This window comes from Psammomys obesus, unplaced genomic scaffold, assembly GCF_907164565.1.
Source record: "Psammomys obesus unplaced genomic scaffold, mPsaObe1.curated_primary_1811, whole genome shotgun sequence".
Lineage (NCBI taxonomy): Eukaryota > Metazoa > Chordata > Mammalia > Rodentia > Muridae > Psammomys > Psammomys obesus.
This window is the reverse complement of record NW_026588752.1, coordinates 8,008,699-8,032,152: the sequence shown is the minus strand read 5'-3', so window position 1 is coordinate 8,032,152 and position 23,454 is coordinate 8,008,699. Positions and strand designations below refer to the sequence as shown.

Sequence of the window (23,454 nt, the reverse complement as noted above, 5' to 3'; positions counted from 1 at the left end):
GCATGCAGCCATGGGAACTTCATCTCAGATCCCTGTACCAGACCTTTTGAGAGGTCATCTTCCTTCATCCTTCCAGAAAGCCCATCCTTGGCCACTACAAACCAGACACCTTGGCTGTGGTCATTGAAAATGGAACCAGCACTGACAGACAGGTAGGCTGGACTCCTCCATGGATTAGGAGTCTTCCTTGTCCATGGCCGATGACATACTGTGAATGCAGACAATGCTGAACCTGAGACCGCTGCCCTCAGATGGGGAGATGGTTCAGAGAGCAGCCTTCATGGCTGCCGTGGCTAGGCTGCACATGCCTGTGTAAGCTGAGGCTGTCTGCCAATAGTGTTCCCTCCCTCCCCAGATCCGGCTTCTGGACCTCAGTACTGGATCTCTCTTGTGGAGCCAGTCCCTCCCAAGCCTGCCTGGGGGCCCACCATCCACAAGCCTGATGACTGCAGACCACCGCTCAGCCTTCTTCTTCTGGGGCCTCCATGACCTTGTGAGCACTAATGAGATGGTACGGGTCACGCGCTCAAGGAATATCCCATGTTGGGATCTTGGGCCAGAGGGGCCAGACCTAGATCTCCTTGGAAGCTGCCAGGGGCTGGACCACCAGAAGTCCACTAAGTAGAGTGGGGAGGAGGGTCAGGCCAAGGGGGGAAGTACCCTGCCGGGCCTGGCTGCAGGAGAAGGATCTTGGAGGTGGGAACAGACCTGTGATAAGGAGGGCAGGTGCTGATGGACACCAGGAAGGACTAGGTCCTGGTGGGGGAAGCAGGGACCTAACGGGTGTTCATGGACCAGGAATTAGCTTTCTGGGGGACCCTGGTAAACACGGATGTAAACAAGGTTACTTGATAGCGACTTCTGAGGGTAACCAGAGGGCTGCTCAGGAAGGCTTCAGGAGTTACAGGGCCCACCGGGATGTGACTGTGGCCCAGGCACCCCGGTGTGATGCCCTGCTGCTCTCACCTCAGGATCCCCAAGACGTGCCACACAGCCTGTTTATGTTCCACCCCACCCTGCCCGGCGTCCTGCTGGAGCTAGCTAACGTGTCCGCCAACATCGTGGCCTTCGACGGTGAGCACGCGGGCTCGGGCACCGGGTCCAGGTCTTCCCCCTGCTAGTTTTCTCTGCCTGGTCCTGAGCAGCACTCACTGACTTTCCCCCACAGTGATCCTGTTTGAGCCAAGCCGCCATGCTGCCTATGTGCTCCTGACGGGCCCAGCAAGCTCAGACACCCCCGGCCTGGTCTCTGTGACCAAACACAAAGTGCGAGACCTTGTCCCAGGCAGTAGAGTGGTCCACCTGGGCGAAGGCAGCTCAGACAGCGACCAGGCTATCCGGGACCGGTTCTCCCAACTACGGTACCGGAGTGAGTAGGTGGTGTCAGCTGGAGCACATGGAGAGACTCCAACTGTGAAAACAAAGCCTCCTGGGAAGTTGCCCTGCCCTCAGCCTTCATGCTGACCTCACCGCTTGGCCCTCTGGGAGCTATGGCCTTACCAGTCACATACAAGGATGTTGGGGGGAGGACCTCCAGCCTCCTGCCTGGACCATGCCCTCCCTGAAAGATCTCACTGTGTGTCCCATGTGATCTGGTCAAGGCCAGTAAGCCTCCATGTGGTCTCCCTGGGCCAGTACGGGTAGGTCAACCCCGCAGGCAGCTCATCACTTAGTGCCTCCTTACCCTCTCACTGGAAAAGCCACTGCTGCAGAGCATACTGCTCCCTAGGCTCTGTCTCTGATGTCCGCCCCTCTCCCTCCAGCCGGGCTTTTCCTTTGTCTGCACTGCCCCTCAGGGGTCATAAAGCTCCGATGGTGGTGGGCCCTGGGTTGCTTCAGGGCCGCAGCTGGAACCTGAGAAGCTGCTTCCTTATAGCAGAAGGGGAGTGTCTCCCAGAAAGCGAGGGATGTGGAGTCTGACTGGGCAGAAGGGAGCCCGTCCTGGAGCCCACGGGTACATATGAGAGATGTACAGAATGCACACTGAGTCAGTCTCTTCCCTCAGTACACTGGACCTGCTGTCCGTCCCCCCCCACCCCCCCCACCCCACGGCACAGCAGGCATGTCCCTTTCCCTACTCTCTGGTGCTTACCTGATGCAGGTCTCACCTTGTGCCTTGTTGCTTCTGAGGCCCAAGGGCAACAGAGCAACCCTGCCCAGACCAGATCCCTAGCTCTGTAGCCAAAGCAGTCCCTTGACCACAGCCACCATGGAAACCACCATAATAAATGATTTGCACTGACGGGGGAAAGCCCCAGCAGCCCAGCGTGAGCCTGCAGTCTGGATGTCTCTCTACCTGTGGCAACGAGCCTGGTTCTTCTAAGTCATACTCTCTTCCGTTTTGCAGTGCTCTGCCTGTCACAGCACAGGGCAGCCTGGAGGGCCTCAGAGCTTGGCCTCAGAGTATCAGTCCTTCTGAGAACCCTTTGCAGTTTGCTAAACATAAACTTGTCCCCATGACTGCACATGTACAAGAGCCTGGAGTGTGCACAGGTGTGCCTGAGTTGTCAACATGAGGGCTGAGGCTATGGGTGGGGGCTTTCAAGGCAGAAAGCGGTTCCTCAACCCTGTGAAGGTCACCCAGCACACGCATGGCCCTGAGAAGGAGGGGCAATGGGGGAGGGGATGTGCCTCCAGAGTTCAGGAGCCTCGGTGTCCGTCAACAGGATGAGGTACAGGGCCCAAGGGCAGCCACCACTCCCAGGGCCAGGCTGGACTGCTCCCCACCCCACTCCCCACAAGCCACCTAGTGGCTGCTGAGGACTGTGGCCTGTTGATGGTCATTAAGAGGCTTAATGGCCCTGAAGCCCACCCATAGCTTCTCAGGGCCCCGGGGCTGACTCTGGGCCGTGCCTCCTCCAGCTGGGCACACCTGTTCCGGGGGACACTGCACAGATGGCAGCATCCTGTCTGCTCACAGCTTCTTTAACGTTTCTGGCTGTCTGCCAAATGCAGCTTTCTCCTCCAAAGACCAAGTGCAGGCCGAGGCCGCAGAAGCCTGAGAGGGCCAGCCCCTCAGCAGCCTAGACAGGACAGGCTCCCTCTACAACAGCTACTTAAAAAAACAAACATTTGTTTTTATGGTAGTAAGGGTGTGTGTGGACACTGGAGGACAATTTGTGGAGATCGCTTCTCTTCTTCCTACCGTGTAGGTCCTGGGGTATTGAACTCAGGTTGTCAGGCTTGGCAGCGAGCACCTTGACCCACTGAGTTCTCGCAGCACCCCCTTAGTAGCTACTTTTTATACCAGAAACACACCTGGAGCTTTCCCTCCCGGCCTCTTCACACACACCGATGGACTACATAATCACACCACAGCTGCCCACTCGTCACGCAGCCTTTACGTAAGCCACTCATACGACACGGGGAATACCGAGCAAGGGTCTGGATCTTTTATTTCTGTAGAAATTCGGAGAACAGCTCTTTGGGGAGCTTTATGGCTGAAGGAGGTGGCCCCTTTATTTCTGTCTCTGGGGTAGGGGTAGCAATGCTGGCAGCACAGGACAAGCTGGACAGGATCTGGGGTCCCTACAGTCAGGACAACTGCATGGAGTCGCCTTTCTACAGATCTGATGAGAAGACAGGTAGGAAAGACGCCGTGTCTATCGGTGAGAACCAGCAGGCGCAGTCTAAGAAGCCACTGGGTTTGGTTAGCTCAGCAGAATTAGGGACTTAGACAGTGAAGGAGTCCTCGTGAATAGGATGGCGTGGACAAAGACCAACGCGTCATGAGTCACTGACTTAACACTCTAGAGTTGAGATAGCCACCTAGTTCTGAACTGAAGATTACAGAACACCAGAAACTCTGAGGGCCTTGATTTGACCTCCTAAAACAAGTTCTGTCCTGGCAAGACTCAGCCAGTGAACTCTTTCTTTAGGAATCAGTAGGCGGGCCAGTGCTTTCTAGGCAGGGAAGGACTTAGTGGAGGCGAAAGGGCTTCATAGCAAGACTGGGCCCTCTACACAGGCAGATACCAGTGCCTCGGCACAGTATCCATTAGAAGAACAGGACCCCACAGGTGTCAGGCAGGTGAGGGTAAGGTGAGGTGACAGGCAGGATCCAGCTACTCCCCATCACCGCCTGCAGGGGCGCTGGCTGCTGCTGGCTCCCCAGGGGTAGACTGGAGAGCAGGGCTGGGGCTTGACTGTAGAGGCTTCCTTAAGAATGGAAATGCCCTGGAGACAAGAAAGTGCTGAAAGCATGGGTCTTTTCCCTGAAGGGTCCTCCCTGCTCAGTGGACACAGGGCACCGGATTGGCTCACCAGCGCTTGGTCTCCAGCGGGATCACAGCTTCCTCCAGCAGGCCCTTGTACAAGTCAGACTTCAGGAACCTCGGATAGGAATCCTGCGAAAGACAGCATCCAGTCTCTCTGACTCTTCACCTCCTAGCCAGGTGCAGCCAGGCATTGCTGGGGCCACCTTTTATTCGAAGGCCCTGTGGGACAAGGTGCTGGGGGGGGGGGCAAATATCCAACACTAGCCCAAACCAAGACCTGCAAAGATCAGACACCCCTCTGGTGAGGTCACTAGATTGCAAAACATGGGCAAGAGACACCAGGCTCACACAGAGGAATGAGCCAAGCACCTGCAGCCAGGCCTGAGGAGCAGAGGCACCTCTGCCTGCATGGAGGAGGGGCAGGGATGTGGAATTCTAACCGCACAGCGGAGCCAGGCTTAACGGCTCATACCTGTAATCCCAACACTGGGGAGGCAAAGGGAGGAGGTGTGTTGAACTAATGGATAGCCAGGGCTACACAGCGAGACAATTACATAAAAATAAGTAAATAAACAAGTGGCTATCCTCTCAAGGGCAGGGCACTCTGTAGAAAAAAACAAAGAAGAAGCTAGACAAACCACACTCGCTGCATAGCGATGTACACCTTTAGACCCAGCCCTCAGGAGACAGAGGCAGCCATTAGGAGTTCCAGGCCAGCCAGAGCTATGTGGAGAGATCCTGCCTCAAAATAAAAGAAAAACTACACCCAACTGCAGGAGGCCACCAAGGGCTGGGGAGACATGGAATGTGACCAAGATGGCTGGGCCAGGAGTGTCGGCTTGAGGCCAGGTGGGAGGACTCACAGTCAAAGCTGAGGGACATGCAGAGACCCACCTTTCAGCCCTGCCCCCTCCCCTGGTTTTTGAGACAGGGTTTCTCTGAGTAGCCCTGGCTATCCTGGAACTCACTCTGTAAGACCAGGCTAGCCTTGAACTCACGGAGATCCGCTGCTGCTGCCTCCCCAAGCGCTGGTATCAAAGGAGTGTGCCACCATGCCTGGCTTTTGTTGTTTGTTTTCAGTTTAATTTTTTTGTGTGTGTGAAAAAAATATATTTTTTCAATGGTGTGATGATGCATGTCTGAAATCCTAGCACCCTGGATGTGGAAACAGGAGGCTCAAGAGTTAAAAGTCATTTTTAGCAAATTCCAGGCCAGTCTGAACTACAGGAGACTGTCTCTAGTGGTGACGCTGATGATGATTAATTGCTATGGGTTGAAACTTTTTTTTTTTTTTTTTTTAGATATTTATTTATTTATTTATAGTATTCTGCCTTCATGTGCGCCTGCGTGCATCAAGCTCTCACTATAGATGGCTGTGAGCCACCATGTGGTTGCTGGGAATTGAACTCAGGACCTTTGAAAGAACAGCCAGTGTTCTTAACCTCTGAGCCATCTCTCCAGCCCCTGGGTTGGAACTTATTAAATATGTTGAAACCTTTTTTTTTTTTTTTACACAGGATCTCACTATGTAGACCAGGCTAACCTTGAACTCACAGAGATCTACATGTCTCTGCCTCCCTAATGGCAGGATTAAAGGCAGGTTTGGGCCACCATGCCCTAGGAAATCTATGAATTTATTATGGTATTAAACAACATCAGGAGCTAGAGAGATGGCTCAGAGGTTAAGAGCACTGACCGCTCTTCCAGAGGTTCTGAGTTCAATTCCCAGCAACCACATGGTGGCTCACAACCATCTATAATGAGATCTGGTGCCCTCTTCTCGTGTGCAGGTGTACATGCTGGCAGAGTTATGTATACATAATAAAGAAATAAATCTTAAAAAAATAAATAACATCAGGAGGCTGAGGCAGGAGGATCACCTACAGGTCAAAGGCCAGTCTGGACATTAAGTCTGGACATTAATACCGAGTTAGACATTACAGAGTGAGACCCTGACTCAGACCAACCAAAAACCCCACTAACAACTCTGGACAAATACTAAGGATCCAGATAATTGACTCCATCTATGCCGCTAGATGACCAGAGGGTACACAAAGGGACGGGGTGGGGAGGGACAGCCCCCAACAGTGGGGTCTGGATACCACCACACTGGTTAACTGCAACCAGGGCAGCGAGTGGCAGAAGCTGATGACGCCAAACAGACAAAACCCAACAGCCGGAAGCAGAGTGGGAAGGTGTATGACAGCGGCGACACAGGCACCTTCTTCATGAGCATGTAGATGTGCAGCTGTGCCGCATCCAGGACGTAGCGGTGTGGCTGGCGCAGCCCCTCCAGGGTCCACTCCATAGTCCTGCTGTCGATGTTGATCCAGCGGGCAGCTCCAGGGGCCAGGAAATGCCTGAGATACCAGTGGTACAGAGCTGGCTCCCGCTGGGCCTGAGCGACGGCCAGCCGCCTTCCACTTCCACACACTTACTGATACACCGCATCCACCAAGGCAGGGACCTGGGCCTGGCCGCCGAAGCGCAGCTCCTCACACGCCTCCCAGAAGCTGAGGTTTTCCGCTGAGGACAGGGCAGCAGTCAGGGTTAGGGGTTCCCACTGAGCTGGCTGGAGAGACCCTACCCCCACCCCCGCTTCGGGGTGCCTAGAGCAGGAAGGTAGGCTTCTCACCACTGAACTCCTTCTGGAGGAAGTCCATGAAGTGGGCACGCCCCACGGGGTCATCCAGGAGCTCCCGGAAGCTGAAGCTCCATCGCTCAACACGGAGCTTTGTGGGGGCAGCCACGCTGGGAGAGGAGGGGTGGAAGCAAGAGAGGGTGGGCGGCTGGTCCTGCTCCCAGTCTGGTGGGCGCTCGACAGTGCCACCCGAACACCCAGGTCTTACTTGGGTGCATTCATGGCCCAGTAGGTGACATCATCTGTTATCCAGGGGTTGCTGGGCAGGCACCCTGACATGATGGGATCGTGCGGGCCGTGCTGGCTGCTGAACTTCAGGTACCTGGGGGTTCCAGGGGCCAGGGCAGGATGGCCTCAGGGACAAGAGGCCCTATAAAGGGTCTGGGTTGGGAAGGGTGTCTCACTCACGCCTCGAGGCAGACAGAGGATTTCACCCGGTTCCTGCCCAGCGCCTTCTTGAAGCGCTCGATCTAGGACACCAAAGCTGAGTCAGGACCTGTGGTGGGGGATGAGCGCCCCTACCGTGCCCCCTCCCATGTTCCCCAGACCTACCTCACACTTAAAGAAATCCGAGCTCTAGGTCTGGAAGACACGGATGGCCTGAGTTACAAAGCAGCCTTCTGACGTTAAGAAAACCTGCTATGCTACCTCTCAGGGCTGAGACCTTGCCCCACCAGGATGTACCAAAGACTGGCTTAGACCTGCAGCCCAACTCTGAGAGGCCCCTCCTCCTAGCGCTAGCCCCAGGAGAGGCCTCTGACAGCCAGCCTTCATCTGGAGACTCATTTCTCACCGACTGTTTAAAAATTCTTTTTTTTTTTTTTTTTATGTACCTTGGTGTGTTGACTGGATGTATGTCTGTGTATGACTATATGACATGTCTGTGTGAGGGTGTTGGATCTGCTGGAACGGGAGTTACAGTTGTGAGCTGCCATAAGGGTGCTGGGGACTGATCTTCCGGTCCTCTGGAAGAACAGTCAGTGTTCTTGAGCGCTGAGCCATCTCTCCAGCCCCATCTGGGCACTCTAGGGTTCCACAAAGCCCTGAGGTTCTCCACGCTGTCGAGAAATTGCTCACTTGCTCTCAACCAATCACATTTTCAGATGGCTTCAAGCATTTTTGTTGTTGGTGAGACTGTTTTCTTCAGTTCGTGCTGGCCTTGAATTTACCGTGGAGCTGAGGACACCGTTAAATTTAGGACCTTTCTGCCTTCACCTCCCAAGTGCTATGATTAGAGATGTCTGCCACCATACTTAGCGCTTAAAGTATTATTGTTTGGTTGGGTTTTGTGGGGGAGCGTTGTTTGTTTATTAGTTTGTTTGCTTTTGAGACAGGATTTCTCTGTTTAACAGTCCTGGCTGTCCTGGAACATGGGCTGGCCTTGAACTCACACAGATCCACCTCCCTCTGCCTCCCTAGTCCTGGGACTAAAGGTATGTGCCACCAAGCTTGGCTGTTTGTTTGGAGACAGAATCTCTTTATGTAGCTCTGGCTGTCCTAGAACTCACTATGTAGACCAGCCTGGCCTTGAATTCACCTGCCCCTGCTTCTCAAGTGCTGGAATTAGCAGCACGTGCCAACCTTTAAGGCCAAACCCAGCCTTTAAAGTCTTTTTCAAAGCGCGTATACTGAGAAATCCTGCTCTGGGAAGTCTGATTTAACTGGGTCACAGCCCCTCTAGGCAGCTTTGCACGGCTGGACAGCAGGAACCACTCAGTAGAGTGGCCAACTATGCCCGACTCCTTAGCCACACCGGGAAGGGCACGGAGGATGACACCTCTGACTTCCCAAGTTCATCCTAGCTCCCTCTGCTTTTGTACACAAAAAAGCTAGGGGCTGAAGTTAGCATGACGTTGTGAGACAACAGGATCTGTCCTAGAATTTGGGCTTAGGTGGGAGTGACTTCCGTGAGAAACGGGGCACTGCTGCCTGCTGATGCATTAGTTAGGGCCTGTCTGTGCTGAGTCCCAGCTTATCTAGTTGGGAGGTTACCAAAGACTTTGACAGGAGGTGCCTGTGGGTGGGCCCAGGTCTTGCTTCTCAACGTTTCACCTCCCTAGGAACTCTGCTGCTGTTTCACCCCGGAGGAAGAGCCTCCCACTCAACCCCGGGACCACCATGACTTACTTGCACCCAAGGCAGCAGGCGGGAGAAAAGAGGACAAGAGTTACTAAGCAAGCCCGAGGGGGGGGGGGTGCAAGAGGGGCTGAGACCAGGCACAGCACAAAATAGGGACCTTGGAGCGGCTGCATCAGGTACATTTAGGTGACTCAAAGGATGAATGGATGGGTGAGCGGTCCGAAGAACCCGGAAGTGGGCTGAGTGGACCGGCTTGTGTTAGAGTTAGGATTAAAGCCGCAGCAATGAGGGGGCTGGGGCTGAAGGGGGCGTGCTTACCATCTGCACTCGACTGGAGTTGTAAGAGCCCCTCTCAGGACCCTGCTCCAAAACGTTAGGTGCCCCGGGCTGCAGAAGGATGGGGAGATGGGGTGCTGAGGCCTCCACCCGCACAGACTTCAATGCCCTTTACTCTTCAGTGTGGGAACTGACATTCCCAGGAACTCAGGAACTGAGCCGTCTTGAACCCCATCTTTCTGCCCATTCTGACTCAGCTGTAAGCCCCTCAGATAGCAAGCAGCCCTTCAAGCCATGCGCCAGGACCTCAGTTTCTCAGGCACTGCTTCCCTCAATACCCAGTCCCTCTGCTGCAGCGGAGCTCGGCCCCCATCTTGCCTCCTGGGACCCTCAGTCCTGCATTGGCTCTTGTGTGTCTCCCTTAGACAGAGGGAAGCTGGCTTGTTCTGTGGTCTGGGACTACAGGTCCCAGGTCTGAAGCTGCCTCATGTCATTTCTACATTATCAAAAACAAAAACAACCTGTCACCCACTGGGACCCTCAAGTGCACCTTCCCCGCAGCTTAAGAAAGCAGTTTTGAGAGAACCTTTTAGCATAGCACACAGACTCCCCCTGAAGGCCCAGGAACCTCCTCCACCCTCACCACCTGAGGACTCACGGGGGGCTTGTTCACCAGCCAGTAGATCTGCTCCTGACAGGAAATGACCAGCCTGTCTCCCTTGCGGCGCTGCTTAGCTGCCCTGGGAGGAGTGGGCGGAAGTGAGAGGAAGCTGATCCTGGCGCAGCACAGCCCACCCTTGGCCATGGGCAGTGGAGCCGGTGACGGGATGTTCTTGGCCCCGGGGCTGCAGTGTGCAGCTCGCCATCCTAACCACTTTGAGCCCAAGGCCCCACTGGTCGTGCTGTGGTGTCTCACCGCAGCTGCTCCCGAGCCTGCATGACCACTAGATCCCATGCATGGTTGATTTTCTTGTGCAGCTGGGCATAATGTTCCTGGAGGGCAGCAGGGTATCCAGTAGGTAAAATGTGTAATCCCCACATGGGCCTAGCTCTGGAATAACGACCCCAGCTTCCGGGGACACTGCGGGGAGTTAATGGTGTGTGTGTGTGTGTGTGTGTGTGTGTGTGTGTGTGTGTGTCTACCTGGTTCAGAAACCAGCTCATCCCATGAGGTCTTAAACAGGGGCTGCTTCTTCTTCTGAGAACCCTAAGCCTCCGTTGTCGGTATGGGAGCCTTCCCAGGGAGATGGGGGGGATAGAGAGGGTGTTGTCTAGAGGCCTAAGCTGTATGCTCTTGGCTCAGGGGTGAGTCTGTGCTGGACTCGGCCTGCTGGATGTCCCACCTTCTCATAGTCCACCAGGGCCCCTTGTTTTTGGATGTTCTTCTTAGCCAGGTAGATGGCTGGAAGGATAGAAACATGATGTGGGGGGCCATCCCTGTCCAAACCCCATGGCATGGCTCTGGGACCACCAGCTCCCAGACTGGACTCCCATCCTTCCCACTCACCATAGTCCAGCTCAGCAGCTGGCCACAGCGTGCTTGTCCAGAAGTAGGGGGTCTTGTGTTGTGCAGGGAAAATGATGTCCAAGACCTCGCTTCTCTCCTAGTTACCCACACCGTCTATCTCATAGCTCCCAGCTATGGCTGGGCAGAGGGGCAGCCTTACCCGATGCTCCAACTGACCACTACCCATTCTTTTTTGGGGGGAAGGGGAGTGGGGGTTTGTAGCAGAGTTTCTCTATGTAGCTCTGGCTGTCTGGAACTCACTCTGGTGCTGTGGACAGGCTGGCCTGGGATTTACAGAGATCCACTAGCCTTTGCCTCCTGAGTCCTGGGATTAAAGGCTGTGCTACCCCCCTCCTCCCCCCCACACACTGTCCATTCTTTCTACCTGCAATGTGGGGTCCTGTAAAGGGACTACCTCCCTGATGCTGAATGCCAGCCAGTGGGGCCTGATAATCCAAATGTGATCGCAGTCTGAGTTTGGCCTGGTCTCACCCACTGAAGTGCAGGAACCCTGTCACCGAACCCAGCAGATAATCTTCCAGAGGGAGACCTGCTGGGACCCCGGCTGAATGCTCTACACACATCGCCTTTTGCTTGGCTGCTGCAGCACGCGAAAGTTGAAGCTCCCTTGACTTGCCTCAGTCCAGATCTTTTGGGGGAGGGGCGGGTCCGGTCCGGTGACATCACAACGTCCCGCTCCAACCCCAGTGAGCTCCACCCTCCCCTAAGCGGGGTACACCCTGCCACCCTTAGGCCTGACCTGAAACCGGTAGGGCGTCTCGTCCTGCCGGAGCGTCAGGTCTCGGGACTCACGCAGTGGGTAGATGTAGCCGTGCTGCGCCAGGAGCGTGCCCAGGTGCAGGGCTTCTGAGGAGAAGCAGAGTGAGCGCTCTGCCAGCCCCCGCCCCAAGCCGCGGCGCGCCGACTCTCACCCTCCTCCGAGATGCAGAACTTCTGGACCAGCCATTCCACGATGTCTCTGCCTGCACGGGAGAAGCGGATTGGGCGGAGACCGCGGCGCCCTGCTCCCCTGGGGTGTCCACGAGCCTCACCCGCTACCGCGTGGGGAATGACGGTGATGAGAAGGCGTTGGCTTCGCATTTTCACGCCCTGGTCGGGGTCCTGCATACTCACGATCACCCGCTCCATCTGAAAGCGAGCGCGGGGCCTTGGGTGGGGGCAGCAACTCAGATCCTGCGCGCTTGTCCCCAGGCTCCCCAGGTTCCCCAGGTCACCGCGCGAGGATAACAGACTGAGCCAGTAAAGGCCGGGGACCGGGGCCACCCGGTGCAGTCATGATGAACTCCCGGTGCTTTCCTGACTGTCCCCAGTGCTGTTCACTCCCCTCACCTGCCACGTTCCACGCCCCCTCGCCTGCCCCAACCCTAACACCCACAGGCCGAGGGCCCACCTTGCTGAGATGTGGCCTCTGCATGCGGGAGCACCCGCCGTGGGGTGTGCAGCCCGTAGCCGTGGCCATGGCGGATGTCCGAGAAAAGACGCCCCGCCCCACGCCGGCCCCGCCCGCCAAGGTTAACCGTGTGAGCTGCGGGGCCCAGGTTCCCGCACCACCGAGTCACCTGAGCCATCACAGGCTGTGACTTGGGATAGCCTGCAGTGTGTGTGGGGGAGGGAGCCTGAAACCTCAGACGCCTGCCAGGCAGAGGAACCTGCCTTAGTCTGGCAGCTTCCTTGATGCAGGGCTTGGTCTTAGAGATGGGACGGACCTGTCACCTGTCACCGAAGCTCTGGAATAGGACAGGTCTCTTTCAGAGTGGAGACAGTAAGAAAGGATGAGGCCTAGAAAGGACTCCAGCAGAGGAGCCCGCGCCCGGGTGGGTCAGGTTGGAAGCAGTAGTTCAAGATCTTGAAAGCCACTACTCCATTCATGGGCCCCCAAGGAGCACAGGGACCAGCAGAATGAGGGATGTGGGGTCAAGGCTGTAGTTTGACTGGTCCAAGAGTATCCTTTCACATACACGACACCATGGGTGGCCTGTAGAGAGCCATAGGGTTTGTATGATGTAGGCCTCACCTGGCAGTGTCACTGATCCAATTATAAAAGGCACAGGCGGGTTGTTTCTTCTTTCCTGAAGAGAGTGTGTCCTATTTCTCTACCCCACCAAGGAATGCCAGCGAGCAAAGGCGGGGGGGTACAATTGGACTTACTGAGACCAGGAAACTTCAACATGGCATTTGAGTATTCCAATGGGTCAGAGGGGCTGGAAGGGTGCCCTCTCCAGACACGGCACATCAACCATAGATCCCAGGCTTTTCCCCACCCCGTACTTCACTGAAAGGCAAGGTCAGGCCGGCCTCTGGCCAGCTGTCCTCCCTGGATGAGTAGGCATCTATGGAGGTTGCAGGCTGTGGGCAGCTGAAGCTATCCCCAGCAAAGGACGAGTAAATTTAGTGTCTAACATTACACACACACACACCCCCCAAGGGCAGGGGTGGCCCTCCCTGGAATCCCAGGCCTCCTTGCAGGATCTTGCTTTGGAAGGGTAGAGGGGGAACTGGTCACTAGCCCAATGCCTCAGCACTGATGGTTGGCCTGCTTCACAGCAAAGGTGGGTCTGCTCCCTGCATACACTCAGAAATGCAAGACACTGCTTTGCACAACTTCCTTCCTCAGATCCAGGCCTTTGGTCCTGCCGTCCTCAGCTAAAGGCCCAGCTCACCAGCCACCTGCCTTGGCTCACCAACATCCCCAGGTCTCCTCTGGAAGTCAAGATTATAAAATCCCTCCCACCCACTTTCTGTTTCTTCAGTATCCCTTCTTTTCCCAGTCCTAGGAACCTGCAGAATTGTCTGGGTCCTAGGTCCCCCCAGACACATCCCCCCCCCCCACACACACACACATTCACAGTCTGCACCAATAAGCTTTAAGGGATCCTTGAGTCTGTGTGGTCCAGATTGCACTTCAGGGTGTGGGTACCCAGAGCCAACAGGGTGTGGCCCAGATGGAGGTTGATAGGCCCCAGGAGTCCCCTTTGCCCAGACAAGAGGGAGGGAGCAGGTGGAGGGCCGCAGGGCCCCAGGTGTGCCCTGCGCGGCTTGCTGATAATGGGAGTCCAGGGACGTGGGGGCGTCGCACCTGTTCTAGTTGGCGTCCCTGACCAGCACGCCCCGCCCAGGGGATCCCGGAGGACCCGACTCCCCGTTGTGTGTGGGGGCGGCCCTGGGTCCCTGGCGACCCGTCCAGGCGCCGGGCGCGGCAGGGACGACCGGGTTCCGGCGCGGTGCGGACGACACGCGCGTCTCTGCGGGCTGCGCGGGGTCCGCGGAGCGGCTGGGGGCGCGCGGCGCGGGCGCGGCGCTGGGCGCGGGGGGCGCTCCCGGCCGGGATGAGCTCACCGCAGTCGCGCCGGGGCTGAGCCGAGCGGGCGGCGGCTCCGCGGCGGGCCGCGGCTATCATGCTGGGCCTGGACGCGTGCGAGCTGGGGGCGCAGCTGCTGGAGCTGCTCCGGCTGGCGCTGTGCGCCCGAGGTGAGCGGCCGGGCCGGGCGGCGGCCACGTGCGCCGGGGGGCAGCAAGGGAGCGGCGCGGTTGGGGGTCAGTCCCCGCGGCAACTTTGGGGCGCGTGGGGACCTCGTGGCGTGTATTCTGGCCGGACGTGGGACTTCAGTCCACGCAGACGCTTCTGGGGAAGGGAGCCGGGAGGAAAGGAGCGTGTCCAGCCGGGAGGCTGCGGCCTCTCCCGTAGGTGGGGCTGGGGCTCCTTCCGGTGAGAGGCAATCCTAAGGTTGGAGGGCAGTGGGCAGCATCTCCGTGAGACCCTTATCCCGAGACGTCCAAAGGAGCTATGGAGACCCTAGTTTTGGGAACTATCGGAGGGATCTAGGACATTATGGGAAGAGCACAGAGCTGGGGCGCCTCTGGGGTACCCCAGGGCTACTACTCTTCAGCAGTGGTCTGTAAGCTGACCAGAAACAAACTGGTCTCTCCAGGGTCTCTTAGGGACCTCTTCCAGTCACAAGAGCCCCTCCTGAAGAGGCCAAGCCTAGGGACTTCCAGGGACTTGGGGGCCCACTGTGTGTCCATGACAGCTCCTCTGTCTTCTTTAGTTCTATTGGGCAGTGGGAGGGATAACTGGTGAGAGTGTGGGTCCTGGAATGTTGGGGTCAGCAGGTGGCCGGGGCTTACACGACTTCCCCTACTCCCAGTCCTCTTGGCTGACAAGGATGGGGAGCCAACCCCAACAGATGAGGTGCTGGATGAAACTGTACCAGAGTACCAGGCCCCCGGGAAGCAGAGCATGCTGGCAATCTGGCAGCTGGACCCTGAGGACGTGAGCTTGGTCAAGTACAAGCAGGCGCTGCTGGGGCCTCTGCCACCCATTATGGGTATGGCCTGGGGCCTGGATGTGGAGGGCTGCAAGCAGGGGGAGGGGAAGGTGGGGTCAGCACGGCACCCCGTGGATGCTGTTTCTCCTCAGACCCCAGCCTGCCCAACGTGCAGGTGACTAGGCTGACACTCCTGACGGAGCAGGCGCCAGGGCCTATCATCATGGACCTTACAGGTAACCCCCCCCCCCCCCGCAGACTACAACCCATCTTTGGATGAAGACCATCCTAGGACCCCATGCCGAATCCTAGTTCCTTGGGTGCATTGCCCCAGACTTCATGGGCACCTCCAGTTCCTCCATACATGTTGCTGGGGCCGGGTCTACATGCTGGTGATTTAGAGTACCCGTCATTTCCCTAACAGGAGACCTAGATGCACTGAAAAACCAGGTGTTTGTCCTGAAGGAGGGCATTGAATACAAGGTGAAGATCACCTTCAAGGTGAGGGTAGCTGCAGGACAGGCCGGACGTGTCCCAGCCTTCCAGAGAAGGCCCTAAACATTCTCCTTTCCCCAGGTCAACAAGGAGATTGTCAGTGGCCTCAAATGTCTGCATCACACCTATCGCCGGGGACTGCGTGGTGAGGCATAACGGAGGGCAGCCTGAGGCTGTGGGAGCTGGGCGGAGGGCGGCTCCTAATGACCTTCCTTCCCACAGTGGACAAGGCCATCTTCATGGTGGGCAGCTATGGCCCCAGAGCCCAGGAGTATGAATTTGTGACGACAGTGGAGGAAGCACCAAGGGGTGCATTGGCACGTGGCCTCTACGTGGTCAGGTCCCTCTTCACCGATGACGATAGGCTGACCCACCTGTCCTGGGAGTGGTGCCTCCAGGTCAGCCAGGACTGGAAGGACTGAACCCCGCTTGGGGCCTGCGCTCCCAATCTCTGTCGGCTGCAGTGACCTGCAAGCATTTATTCCCTAGACCTCCCAGTTGGTGACCAGATGTCCCCACTCTTGGCTGTGCCCCCTGCCTGGTGCCTATTAAATGTTACCCTGTCTCGCTGCCCTCGTGTTGCCTCTTTTTGCCTGTCTCCGCCCCTGAGGGGCCTTTCAGGCTTTATCTTTCCTGAGACCCAGCCAGGTGCTACGTGGCCGGTGCTGCTTGGTCCCCGATCTCTTTATCTGCTCCAGCCTTCAGGGCCCAGCACACCATGGATGATCGGCTCCTGCCAGTGTTGCTGCTCCTGCTGGGTGTCTCAGGCCCATGGGGACAGGGACAGGAGCCCGAGGCTCCCTCAGAGGCGCTCCCCGAGGAGTCCACGGGGGAAGAAGCCCCCAAGGAGGATGATGGGATCTTGGTCTTGAGCAACCGCACCCTGAGCCTGGCATTACAGGAGCATTCAGCCCTGATGGTGGAGTTTTGTGAGTGCTTGGGCCAGTGGGCTGGGAACCATTGTGGTAGAGGGGTTCAGGCCTCTTCCTAGACTTTCTGCCCCCTGAATCCCAGCATCCCTGAGAGGGTGCCTGGACAGGAAACCCTGGTATTGAGCTGGGCTTGGTGGTGGTGCGTGAGTGGGAAGGGGTGGTGGTAGGGCAGTGGGCACCCAGGGCGTGTGGACGCACATAACACCCCTGCCTTGTCAGCCATGGCCACATACCGATGTTACTACCTTTGGGGCCTCTATCCTAAAGGGCTGATCACTGATCCTTCTGTGAAGGCAAAGCATCTAGGCCGGATGCCCCAAGCAGGTTCCTGTGGCATATGGGTCTATGGTTTCTTTAAATCCTTTACAAATGCCAAAGCATTCTTAGCTGGTGGGTTTCAGAAAGCAGCTACATGTGGCCCTGGAGAGAAGATGCGGGATTCTTCTCAAATTCTCCCAAACCTCTTTGTGCCCGGGACTTGAGGGTTATCTGGCATCTGGCACCCAGGTGTGGTTGTGATCAATTTCGAGTATGGGCCTGAGGGAGGATGTGGACAGAACATGATCCCTGTTGGACTTGGGCTGCAGCTGGGATTGTTGAGGACTGGTGCACTCACGGCCTCATCCCCCAGATGCTCCATGGTGTGGTCACTGCAAGGCACTAGCTCCTGAGTACAGCAAGGCTGCTGCCCTGCTGGCGGCTGAATCAGCTGCTGTCACCCTGGCCAAGGTGGATGGGCCTGCAGAACCAGAGCTGACCAAGGAGTTTGGCGTGGTAGGGTACCCTACACTCAAGTTCTTCCAGAATGGAAACCGCACAAACCCAGAAGAATACTTAGGTATGAGGTGGGTGTGGCCTGGGGTGGGCAAGTTCACAGGTGTGGAGTGGGTGTGGCCTAGGGATGGGGCAAGTCCCGTCTGAAATAGGGGCCTCTCTACAGGGCCCAAGAAGGCTGAGAGCATTGCTGAGTGGCTGAGGCGGCGAGTGGGCTCCAGTGCCACACGTCTGGAGAGTGAGGAAGATGTCCAGGCGCTGATAGACAAATGGGATGTGGTGGTCATTGGCTTCTTTAAGGTAAAAAAGGAGGGGTGGACAGGCTGTGGGAATAGTGCTGGTGGCTGGTACCCACCATTCTCATTGGGCTGGGCCTGTAGGATCTACAGGAAGAGGATGTGGCAACTTTCCTGGCCTTGGCCAAGGATGCTCTAGACATGACCTTTGGCTTAACTGACCAGCCACAGGTCTTTCAGAAGTTTGGCCTTGCCAAGGATACTGTGGTTCTCTTCAAGAAGGTAAGTTGGGGCTAAGAACAGGGTTGGGCTCAGGGTCATAGCTCCTGCTAACCTTGTTGGTGTCCAGTTTGACGAGGGTCGGGCCGACTTCCCGGTAGACAAGGAGACTGGCCTGGACCTGGGGAACCTGTCCCGCTTCCTCATCACACACAGCATGCACCTGGTCACAGAGTTCAACAGCCAGGCAAGTACAGCTGCAGGTCACAGTGAAGTAAAGGGACCCTTAGGAGGTGGGAGGCTTGGTCGGGATAGAGGGACCTTGGCCTGGGAACCCTCAAATAGAGGCCCCATATGTCATGAGTTTCCTACTCTTCCAGACCTCACCTAAGATCTTTGCAGCCAAGATCCTCAACCACCTGCTGCTGTTTGTGAACCAGACACTAGCTGAACACCGGGAGCTGCTGACAGCCTTCAGGGAGGCAGCTCCCCAATTCCGGGGGCAGGTACTGGGGACACAGTAGGGAGGAGTGGTAGGGTGGTAGGACTGAGGGAGACCCCAACTTGGTATGACTTGTGGTAGGTGTTGTTCGTGACGGTGGATGTGGCTGCTGACAACAGCCATGTACTGAATTACTTTGGTCTCAAGACTGAGGAAGCCCCCACCCTGCGCCTGATCAACATTGAGACCAAAAAGAAGTACGCGCCTACAGGGGTGGCACCCATCACTGCCCTTTCTGTGGCTGCCTTCTGCCAGGCAGTCTTCCATGGGGAAATCAAGGTCTGTAGCTCATAGAGGGGAGGAAGAACAGCAATCCTAGGACCCTGGCCCCTGCGTGTGACCCCAGTGAAGGCATGCTTGCTTCCCCAGCCATATCTCCTGAGCCAGGAGATACCCCCTGACTGGGACCAGCGGCCAGTCAAGACTCTTGTGAGCAAGAATTTTGAGCAGGTGGCCTTTGATGAAACCAAGAATGTGTTTGTCAAGTTCTGTGAGTGCTGGGGGGGGGGGGGGGGGGGGGGGGGGGGGGGGGGGGGGGGGGGGGGGGAATGGCCGGCTGGTGGGGTGGGAGTCAGGTCCAACCAGCCAAGCTGATTCCTCCTACAGATGCCCCATGGTGCAGCCACTGCAAGGAGATGGCTCCAGCCTGGGAGGCCCTGGCAGAGAAGTATAGGGATCGTGAGGACATTGTCATTGCTGAGTTGGATGCCACAGCTAATGAGCTGGAGGCCTTCACTGTGCATGGCTATCCCACACTCAAGTTCTTCCCTGCTGGGCCGGACCGAAAGGTGAAGGGATGGATGTGTGTGGGAGTGGACTACTTCTCCATAGCCGGCTCATGCTGGAGACAGGCTGTGGCTGAGGAACATGTCCTCAGGTCATTTCCTTTCTCCTCAGGTTATAGATTACAAAAGTACCAGGGACCTAGAGACATTCTCCAAGTTCTTGGACAGTGGAGGTGACCTGCCTGAGGAGCCCAAGGAGCCTGTAATCTCTGCCTCAGTAGGTACTCCGTTCAGGATACCAGCCACTAAACAGGTTCTCGCCTAGCAGAGGGTCTGAGCTGGGCTTGTGTGGTTCTTTCTAGGAAGCACAAGCCAATTCCACCTTGGGGCCCAAGGAGGAGCTGTAGCCATCTGGACACTGCATTCCAGGAAGTGGTGTTCTCAGGTGCTGGAGGGAACTGTGCGCTATGAATAAAGACGTTGTTCCAGACTTGGTGTGGTTCATGAGCAGGGACTCATGGGACCTAACCCTTCTGGTGTACTCCTGGCCTCTGGGGCTTGCCTGGGCAAGAATGGGTAACACCTTCAAAGGCAATCTCATCTCCTTCATTGCTTGGCTTGAGGGCTGCATAGCCACTGGCAGCAGATAGTATATCACACACCAAAGGGAGGTTCAAAAATGGTTTTATTTCATTATTATCCAAGTACCTTTGAAAAGATAATTGTACAAGTCATCGCATGAAAAATGGGCTCAGGGTACCCCCTGCTGGCCCTGGCCTGAGAAATGTACATATTTACATGGACACTTAGAAGGGACCAGACCCCCACCCCTCTGCTGAATCAAGCTGGTGGCTGGAGACAGGCAAAGGGGCCTGAGGTACTCAGCCGCCAGATTCACACAGTGGCAGGCAAGAGACAGCTATGCTGAAGGCACTCAGTGACATGTACAATATACAGAGGCCCCCACAGGATCCCCTGCTCCTGGACCTGAGCCCAACCAGGTGCAGAGGATAGGTCCCAGAGGGAGAAGAGGACACTGGGATACAAGCCCAGGGAAAGGTATCCCCGGGTCAGTCTGCATTCAGAAGCAAGAGCTGCTGAGGGTCATGAGATGGCTCCTGGTATTGCTTCAGGGGGTGGTGTGGGGATAAGTAGGGCTTTCCTTTTGAAAAGCAAAGCAGAGAAACCCATGGAACCACTCAGTAGGACGAGCCCCTCCCCACACTTTCCCAGACCCAGAGGGACAGAGGTATGGCAGACACCTGAGCCCCCCGCCCCCCCAGGAAGAGCTTTTGACACAAACTTGTGCTGTTCCCCACACCAGGCTCCTGAGGACAAGGCTGTCCACCTGGTTGATGGCAGTGCACCTTAGAGATGGTGTGCTCTGGGTATGTTGCCCAGTGCTCAGTCCACCTTTTCCACCTTGCCAATGATCTTCTCTTCAAAGACAGGCAAGACTGCCTCGTCCTCCCGCACTTCCTCAAATACCACACCACAGTCAAACTCGTCACTCACTTTCTTAAAGTAGTATCTAGGAACAGAAAATTGTAGAGACAATGAGAAGAGCCTGTTCCGAGAGGAATGACTGTTCTTGACCCTCCAGAAGTCCTACCACCCTGGAATGCAGGCTTCCCCCAGACAGTGAGCTGGGCTCCTGGCTGGTGCCTACTGGGCAGCAGCAACACTTGAGATAAACTGGCACCACTAGCTAGGTGTCGTGTCACACGCCTATAATCCTAGAACTCGGGGAAGGAGAGGCAGGCGGATATCTGTGAGTTCGAGGCCAGCCTGGTCTACAAAGTGAGTCCTGGACAGCCAAGGCTACACAGAAAAACCCTGTCCCCAAAAAAACAAACAAAAAAACCCTGGGAGATCCAATCTTGATAGGCTTATTCATGAAGAGCAAAGGTCTTGGGATCCCAGCTCTGTCATCCACATGGGCTGACTCTGGTAGGGTTGACAGGTTCTCAGTTCACTCGGCTATCAGTAATCTTTCTACTGGAGTTTCTGAGTTAGCTGGCATGGAGGGAGAGAAGTCTAAGGCTAGAACAAAGCCAGTCCAGCTTTGAGGCAGTGTCCTGATGCCACCAAACTGCAGTGAGCAGTGTCCGTGGCTGAGAGAAGTGGGGTGAAGGGGAAGATAAAAGAGAAATGGGACGGAAAGCTGTTTCCTTCTACACCAAACCAATAGCATGCTGGGCAAGTACGCTCTCGGGTTGTAGCCTCTCTTACCTGTAGCTCCCCTTCTTGGTTAGCAGCTCCTTGAACTGGCCGAGGGTGACAGCACGGCCCCTCACCAGGGTGCGGTAGGGGATGGGTTCCCCACAGAAATAGTAGGCCACAACGATGCTGTCACATGGTGGCGCACTCCCACCACCTGCCTTTCTCTGTGATTTTGTCCTGGTACAAAAAAAAAAAAATAAAAAAAAAAATAAGAGTGGTCAGTTGTGAGCTCAGGCCGGGGTCACAGAGAGTACTTCAAAGGCACCATCTACCAGCAGAAGACAACATACCCCAGGGTTAGTACCTCACTCACCAATGTGGTATTCACAGTCCCTGCCACCCACCTCCACAAAATATGGGTGCCAGTCCTGTGTGAACCACTCACTGGGAAATGACCTACAGGTCTAGCTCTAAGAGCAGTACTTTCTACCAGACCATGAACAGGCCAGGCCTTTGGCACACCAAGTCCCACCTCCAAAATTCCCTTCAAACACAGACATTCAATTGGAGCTGCATATATCTGGAAGGGAAGTTTTCTAGGACCAGGATGGCTAGGATCTGCAAAGCAGACTTGGAGGCCTGAGCTGTTTCTTGCTCAGGTCCCTCAAAGTTCTGTGTAGCTGTTCTGAGTCTGGATAACAGGCAATGTTCCTGTGTTCCTGTATCTTTCAATCACTCAGAAGCTTCCACAGCTGACCTCAACCAAGGCCACAGTGGGACATTCTGGCTATGAAATGGTCCAGGTTCTTGGACCTTCTCCCTGATGGGCTTCTAAAGCTCTCTGGGGGTTGACCTGGGGAGGTCTACTTCTCCAGAACAACTGGAAGGCCACCTGCAGGGGCCACAAGTGGAGGCTCTGAGCTCATGATACCCTGTCTTCTGAGTTGAGTATGATGGCGCTTGGGCTGGGTCGGCAGCAAGGCTCACCTTCCTGTCTTGAGTAAAAGCATAGGAAGGGCAGAGTCAGGAATGTCCCTGACTGACATGTGGCTATGGCAGGAGGAAGTACAGAGCTTAAAGTCTTCGCTACAGTCACACCACCCAGATCCTACTATAAAGTTGCCTCAAACTCCTGGTGCTATTTCAACGGGACTAGGTCTGTGGGCCTGACCCTATGTAAGATGGTGGTGGACCTGTCAGTCCCTAAACCTAGCTCAGAAGCTCAGGAGAACAAAGACAAGATGAAAGGCAAGAGCTGTGGTGCCTGCATGGACTAGACACAGGCCTAGTGATCATGTCATTACAATTAACAGGCATCATGATCTCCTCTTTTGGGAGTCAGGAGGGAGAAGCCCCAGCAGGCTTGGTGCTTCCTGGCTCACTGACAAACCTATCAAAATAGGTGGTCCATGTTGGGATTTGGCCTGGGCTGGGCTGGGCAGAACCAGGAGGACCCACAGGGCGCACATACTCTGTCTCGGAGAGTTCCAAGTCCGACACGGCTGGTACCACACTCAGCACCGGTGCACATGCTGGCCTGACACAGGTGCGTCCCCGCTGCATGACTGCCTGCACATACCTAGGGAACAACCCGCATCAAAGAGGATGGGGCTCAGCCAGTGTTGTGGACAATGGGCATAGAAAGGTGAGCAGCAAGATCTAGCTGCCAAAAATTCCCACTTATATACATAGGAGCCCTGCCATAGGTGTCTAGACACAAGGTCAATGTTAGTCTGGAGAACTACTGATCTAGGTGCTACAGGCTGCCTCTTCACCCCTGCTTGGGTGTCTTCTCCAGGCTAAAGTTCTTGGAGAAGTCCTGCCAGGACATCTCCTAAGATATGGCTCTTTCTATAGTCTCATCATGAACTTCCTGAAGATGATGTTGGTCCCAGACAAGGACAGTAGCAGTGGCTCTGCTGCACTCTATCTTGGGGGAGTTCTTGTTGCCATGACTGTAGCATGTCCCAGGGTCTCTGGAAAGCAGAGCCTTTTTTTTTTTTTTTTTTCTTTTTTGGTTTTTCAAGACAGGGTTTCTCTGTATACTCTTGGCTGTCCTGGAGCTCAATCTGTAAACCAGGCTGTCCTTGAATTCACAGCGATCCACCTGCCTTTGTCTCCCAAGTACTGGGATTAAAGGCATGTGCCACCACGCCCGGCTAAAGCAGAGCCTTTCTAAGTGAACCCTCTATCCGGTTATGTCACTGAGTTCCTTTGTGACTTTACTCTGATTTATCTTAATAGGGCCTGCCAATGCCTAGACTTTCACCCCATAAATCTACACTTGCTTATAAAATTCCAGACAACAAATTCATTTTTCTTACACATGAAGATTCTGGAGGTATCAGATAAGACGTGTGTGTGTGTGTGTGTGTGTGTGTGTGTGTGTGTGTGTGTGTGTG

The 23,454-nt window shown here is 55.7% G+C and overlaps 5 protein-coding genes across 12 annotated transcripts in view; 3 read left to right on the top strand and 2 right to left on the bottom strand.

Annotated features, from left to right (window-relative positions):
• The window catches only part of Fam234a (family with sequence similarity 234 member A), a 35,510-nt gene extending 33,239 nt beyond the window's left edge, over positions 1-2,271 (top strand). For 2 of the 3 annotated variants that reach the window (XM_055604691.1, XM_055604692.1), the window contains 4 exons: positions 77-152; positions 356-511; positions 972-1,074; positions 1,169-2,271. In XM_055604691.1, the coding sequence (XP_055460666.1) occupies positions 77-152; positions 356-511; positions 972-1,074; positions 1,169-1,377 (544 nt within the window). In that variant the 3' untranslated portion in view covers positions 1,378-2,271. The remainder of the gene's footprint in view (positions 1-76; positions 153-355; positions 512-971; positions 1,075-1,168) is intronic. The other variant, XM_055604693.1, reaches the window with a different exon arrangement.
• A 1,107-nt stretch (positions 2,272-3,378) lies between these two features.
• Rgs11 (regulator of G protein signaling 11) lies at positions 3,379-14,138 on the bottom strand. Of its 3 annotated transcripts, none has more exons than XM_055604414.1 (17): positions 13,818-14,138; positions 11,773-11,869; positions 11,653-11,703; positions 11,481-11,587; positions 10,721-10,817; positions 10,557-10,615; positions 10,130-10,206; positions 9,872-9,953; positions 9,256-9,324; positions 7,411-7,434; positions 7,267-7,328; positions 7,067-7,180; positions 6,853-6,968; positions 6,656-6,743; positions 6,439-6,577; positions 4,264-4,346; positions 3,379-4,176 (listed from the first exon to the last, which is right to left on the bottom strand). In XM_055604414.1, exons 1-17 carry the CDS (start codon positions 14,136-14,138, stop codon positions 4,065-4,067), a joined length of 1,698 nt encoding a protein of 565 aa, XP_055460389.1. In that variant the 3' UTR covers positions 3,379-4,064. The 3 variants fall into 3 exon arrangements, with proteins under 3 accessions (XP_055460389.1, XP_055460391.1, XP_055460390.1); XM_055604416.1 differs by lacking the exon at positions 13,818-14,138 and adding an exon at positions 12,132-12,226; XM_055604415.1 differs by lacking the exons at positions 10,130-10,206; positions 11,481-11,587; positions 11,653-11,703; positions 11,773-11,869; positions 13,818-14,138 and having other exon boundaries at positions 10,721-11,439.
• Arhgdig (Rho GDP dissociation inhibitor gamma) lies at positions 14,137-16,070 on the top strand. Of its 2 annotated transcripts, none has more exons than XM_055604419.1 (6): positions 14,137-14,209; positions 14,887-15,066; positions 15,159-15,242; positions 15,431-15,489; positions 15,583-15,646; positions 15,724-16,070. In XM_055604419.1, the coding sequence occupies exons 1-6, from the start codon at positions 14,137-14,139 to the stop codon at positions 15,921-15,923; spliced, it is 660 nt and encodes a 219-aa protein (XP_055460394.1). In that variant the 3' UTR covers positions 15,924-16,070. The 2 variants fall into 2 exon arrangements, with proteins under 2 accessions (XP_055460394.1, XP_055460393.1); XM_055604418.1 differs by having other exon boundaries at positions 15,431-15,507.
• Positions 16,071-16,201: 131 nt separating this feature from the next.
• On the top strand, positions 16,202-19,379 carry Pdia2 (protein disulfide isomerase family A member 2). The gene is made up of 11 exons (XM_055604417.1): positions 16,202-16,430; positions 17,065-17,271; positions 17,374-17,507; positions 17,588-17,725; positions 17,793-17,909; positions 18,043-18,168; positions 18,246-18,443; positions 18,534-18,654; positions 18,771-18,952; positions 19,062-19,166; positions 19,252-19,379. Exons 1-11 carry the CDS (start codon positions 16,220-16,222, stop codon positions 19,294-19,296), a joined length of 1,584 nt encoding a protein of 527 aa, XP_055460392.1. The 5' UTR covers positions 16,202-16,219; the 3' UTR covers positions 19,297-19,379.
• A 177-nt stretch (positions 19,380-19,556) lies between these two features.
• The window catches only part of Axin1 (axin 1), a 50,732-nt gene continuing 46,834 nt past the window's right edge, over positions 19,557-23,454 (bottom strand). For 2 of the 3 annotated variants that reach the window (XM_055604685.1, XM_055604684.1), the window contains 3 exons: positions 22,524-22,631; positions 21,122-21,289; positions 19,557-20,420 (listed from right to left, as the gene is read on the bottom strand). In XM_055604685.1, coding sequence (XP_055460660.1) covers positions 20,294-20,420; positions 21,122-21,289; positions 22,524-22,631 — 403 coding nt within the window. In that variant the 3' untranslated portion in view covers positions 19,557-20,293. The remainder of the gene's footprint in view (positions 20,421-21,121; positions 21,290-22,523; positions 22,632-23,454) is intronic. The other variant, XM_055604686.1, reaches the window with a different exon arrangement.

What these genes read in the sequence shown, in the direction of transcription:
- Arhgdig (XM_055604418.1), top strand. Translation starts at nt 14,137, where the DNA reads ATGCTGGGCCTGGACGCGTGCGAGCTGGGGGCGCAGCTGCTGGAGCTG. An exon ending in TATCATCATGGACCTTACAG is followed by an intron (nt 15,243 to 15,430) that starts GTAACCCCCCCC and finishes TTTCCCTAACAG; the next exon opens with GAGACCTAGATGCACTGAAA. An exon ending in CTATCGCCGGGGACTGCGTG is followed by an intron (nt 15,647 to 15,723) that starts GTGAGGCATAAC and finishes TCCTTCCCACAG; the next exon opens with TGGACAAGGCCATCTTCATG.
- Rgs11 (XM_055604414.1), bottom strand. Translation starts at nt 14,138, where the DNA reads ATGATAGCCGCGGCCCGCCGCGGAGCCGCCGCCCGCTCGGCTCAGCCC. An exon ending in CATTCCCCACGCGGTAGCGG is followed by an intron (nt 11,704 to 11,772) that starts GTGAGGCTCGTG and finishes TCTCCCGTGCAG; the next exon opens with GCAGAGACATCGTGGAATGG. An exon ending in TTGGTGGATGCGGTGTATCA is followed by an intron (nt 6,578 to 6,655) that starts GTAAGTGTGTGG and finishes CTGGTATCTCAG; the next exon opens with GCATTTCCTGGCCCCTGGAG.
- Pdia2 (XM_055604417.1), top strand. Translation starts at nt 16,220, where the DNA reads ATGGATGATCGGCTCCTGCCAGTGTTGCTGCTCCTGCTGGGTGTCTCA. An exon ending in TCTTCCATGGGGAAATCAAG is followed by an intron (nt 18,444 to 18,533) that starts GTCTGTAGCTCA and finishes TTGCTTCCCCAG; the next exon opens with CCATATCTCCTGAGCCAGGA. An exon ending in CTGCTGGGCCGGACCGAAAG is followed by an intron (nt 18,953 to 19,061) that starts GTGAAGGGATGG and finishes CTTTCTCCTCAG; the next exon opens with GTTATAGATTACAAAAGTAC.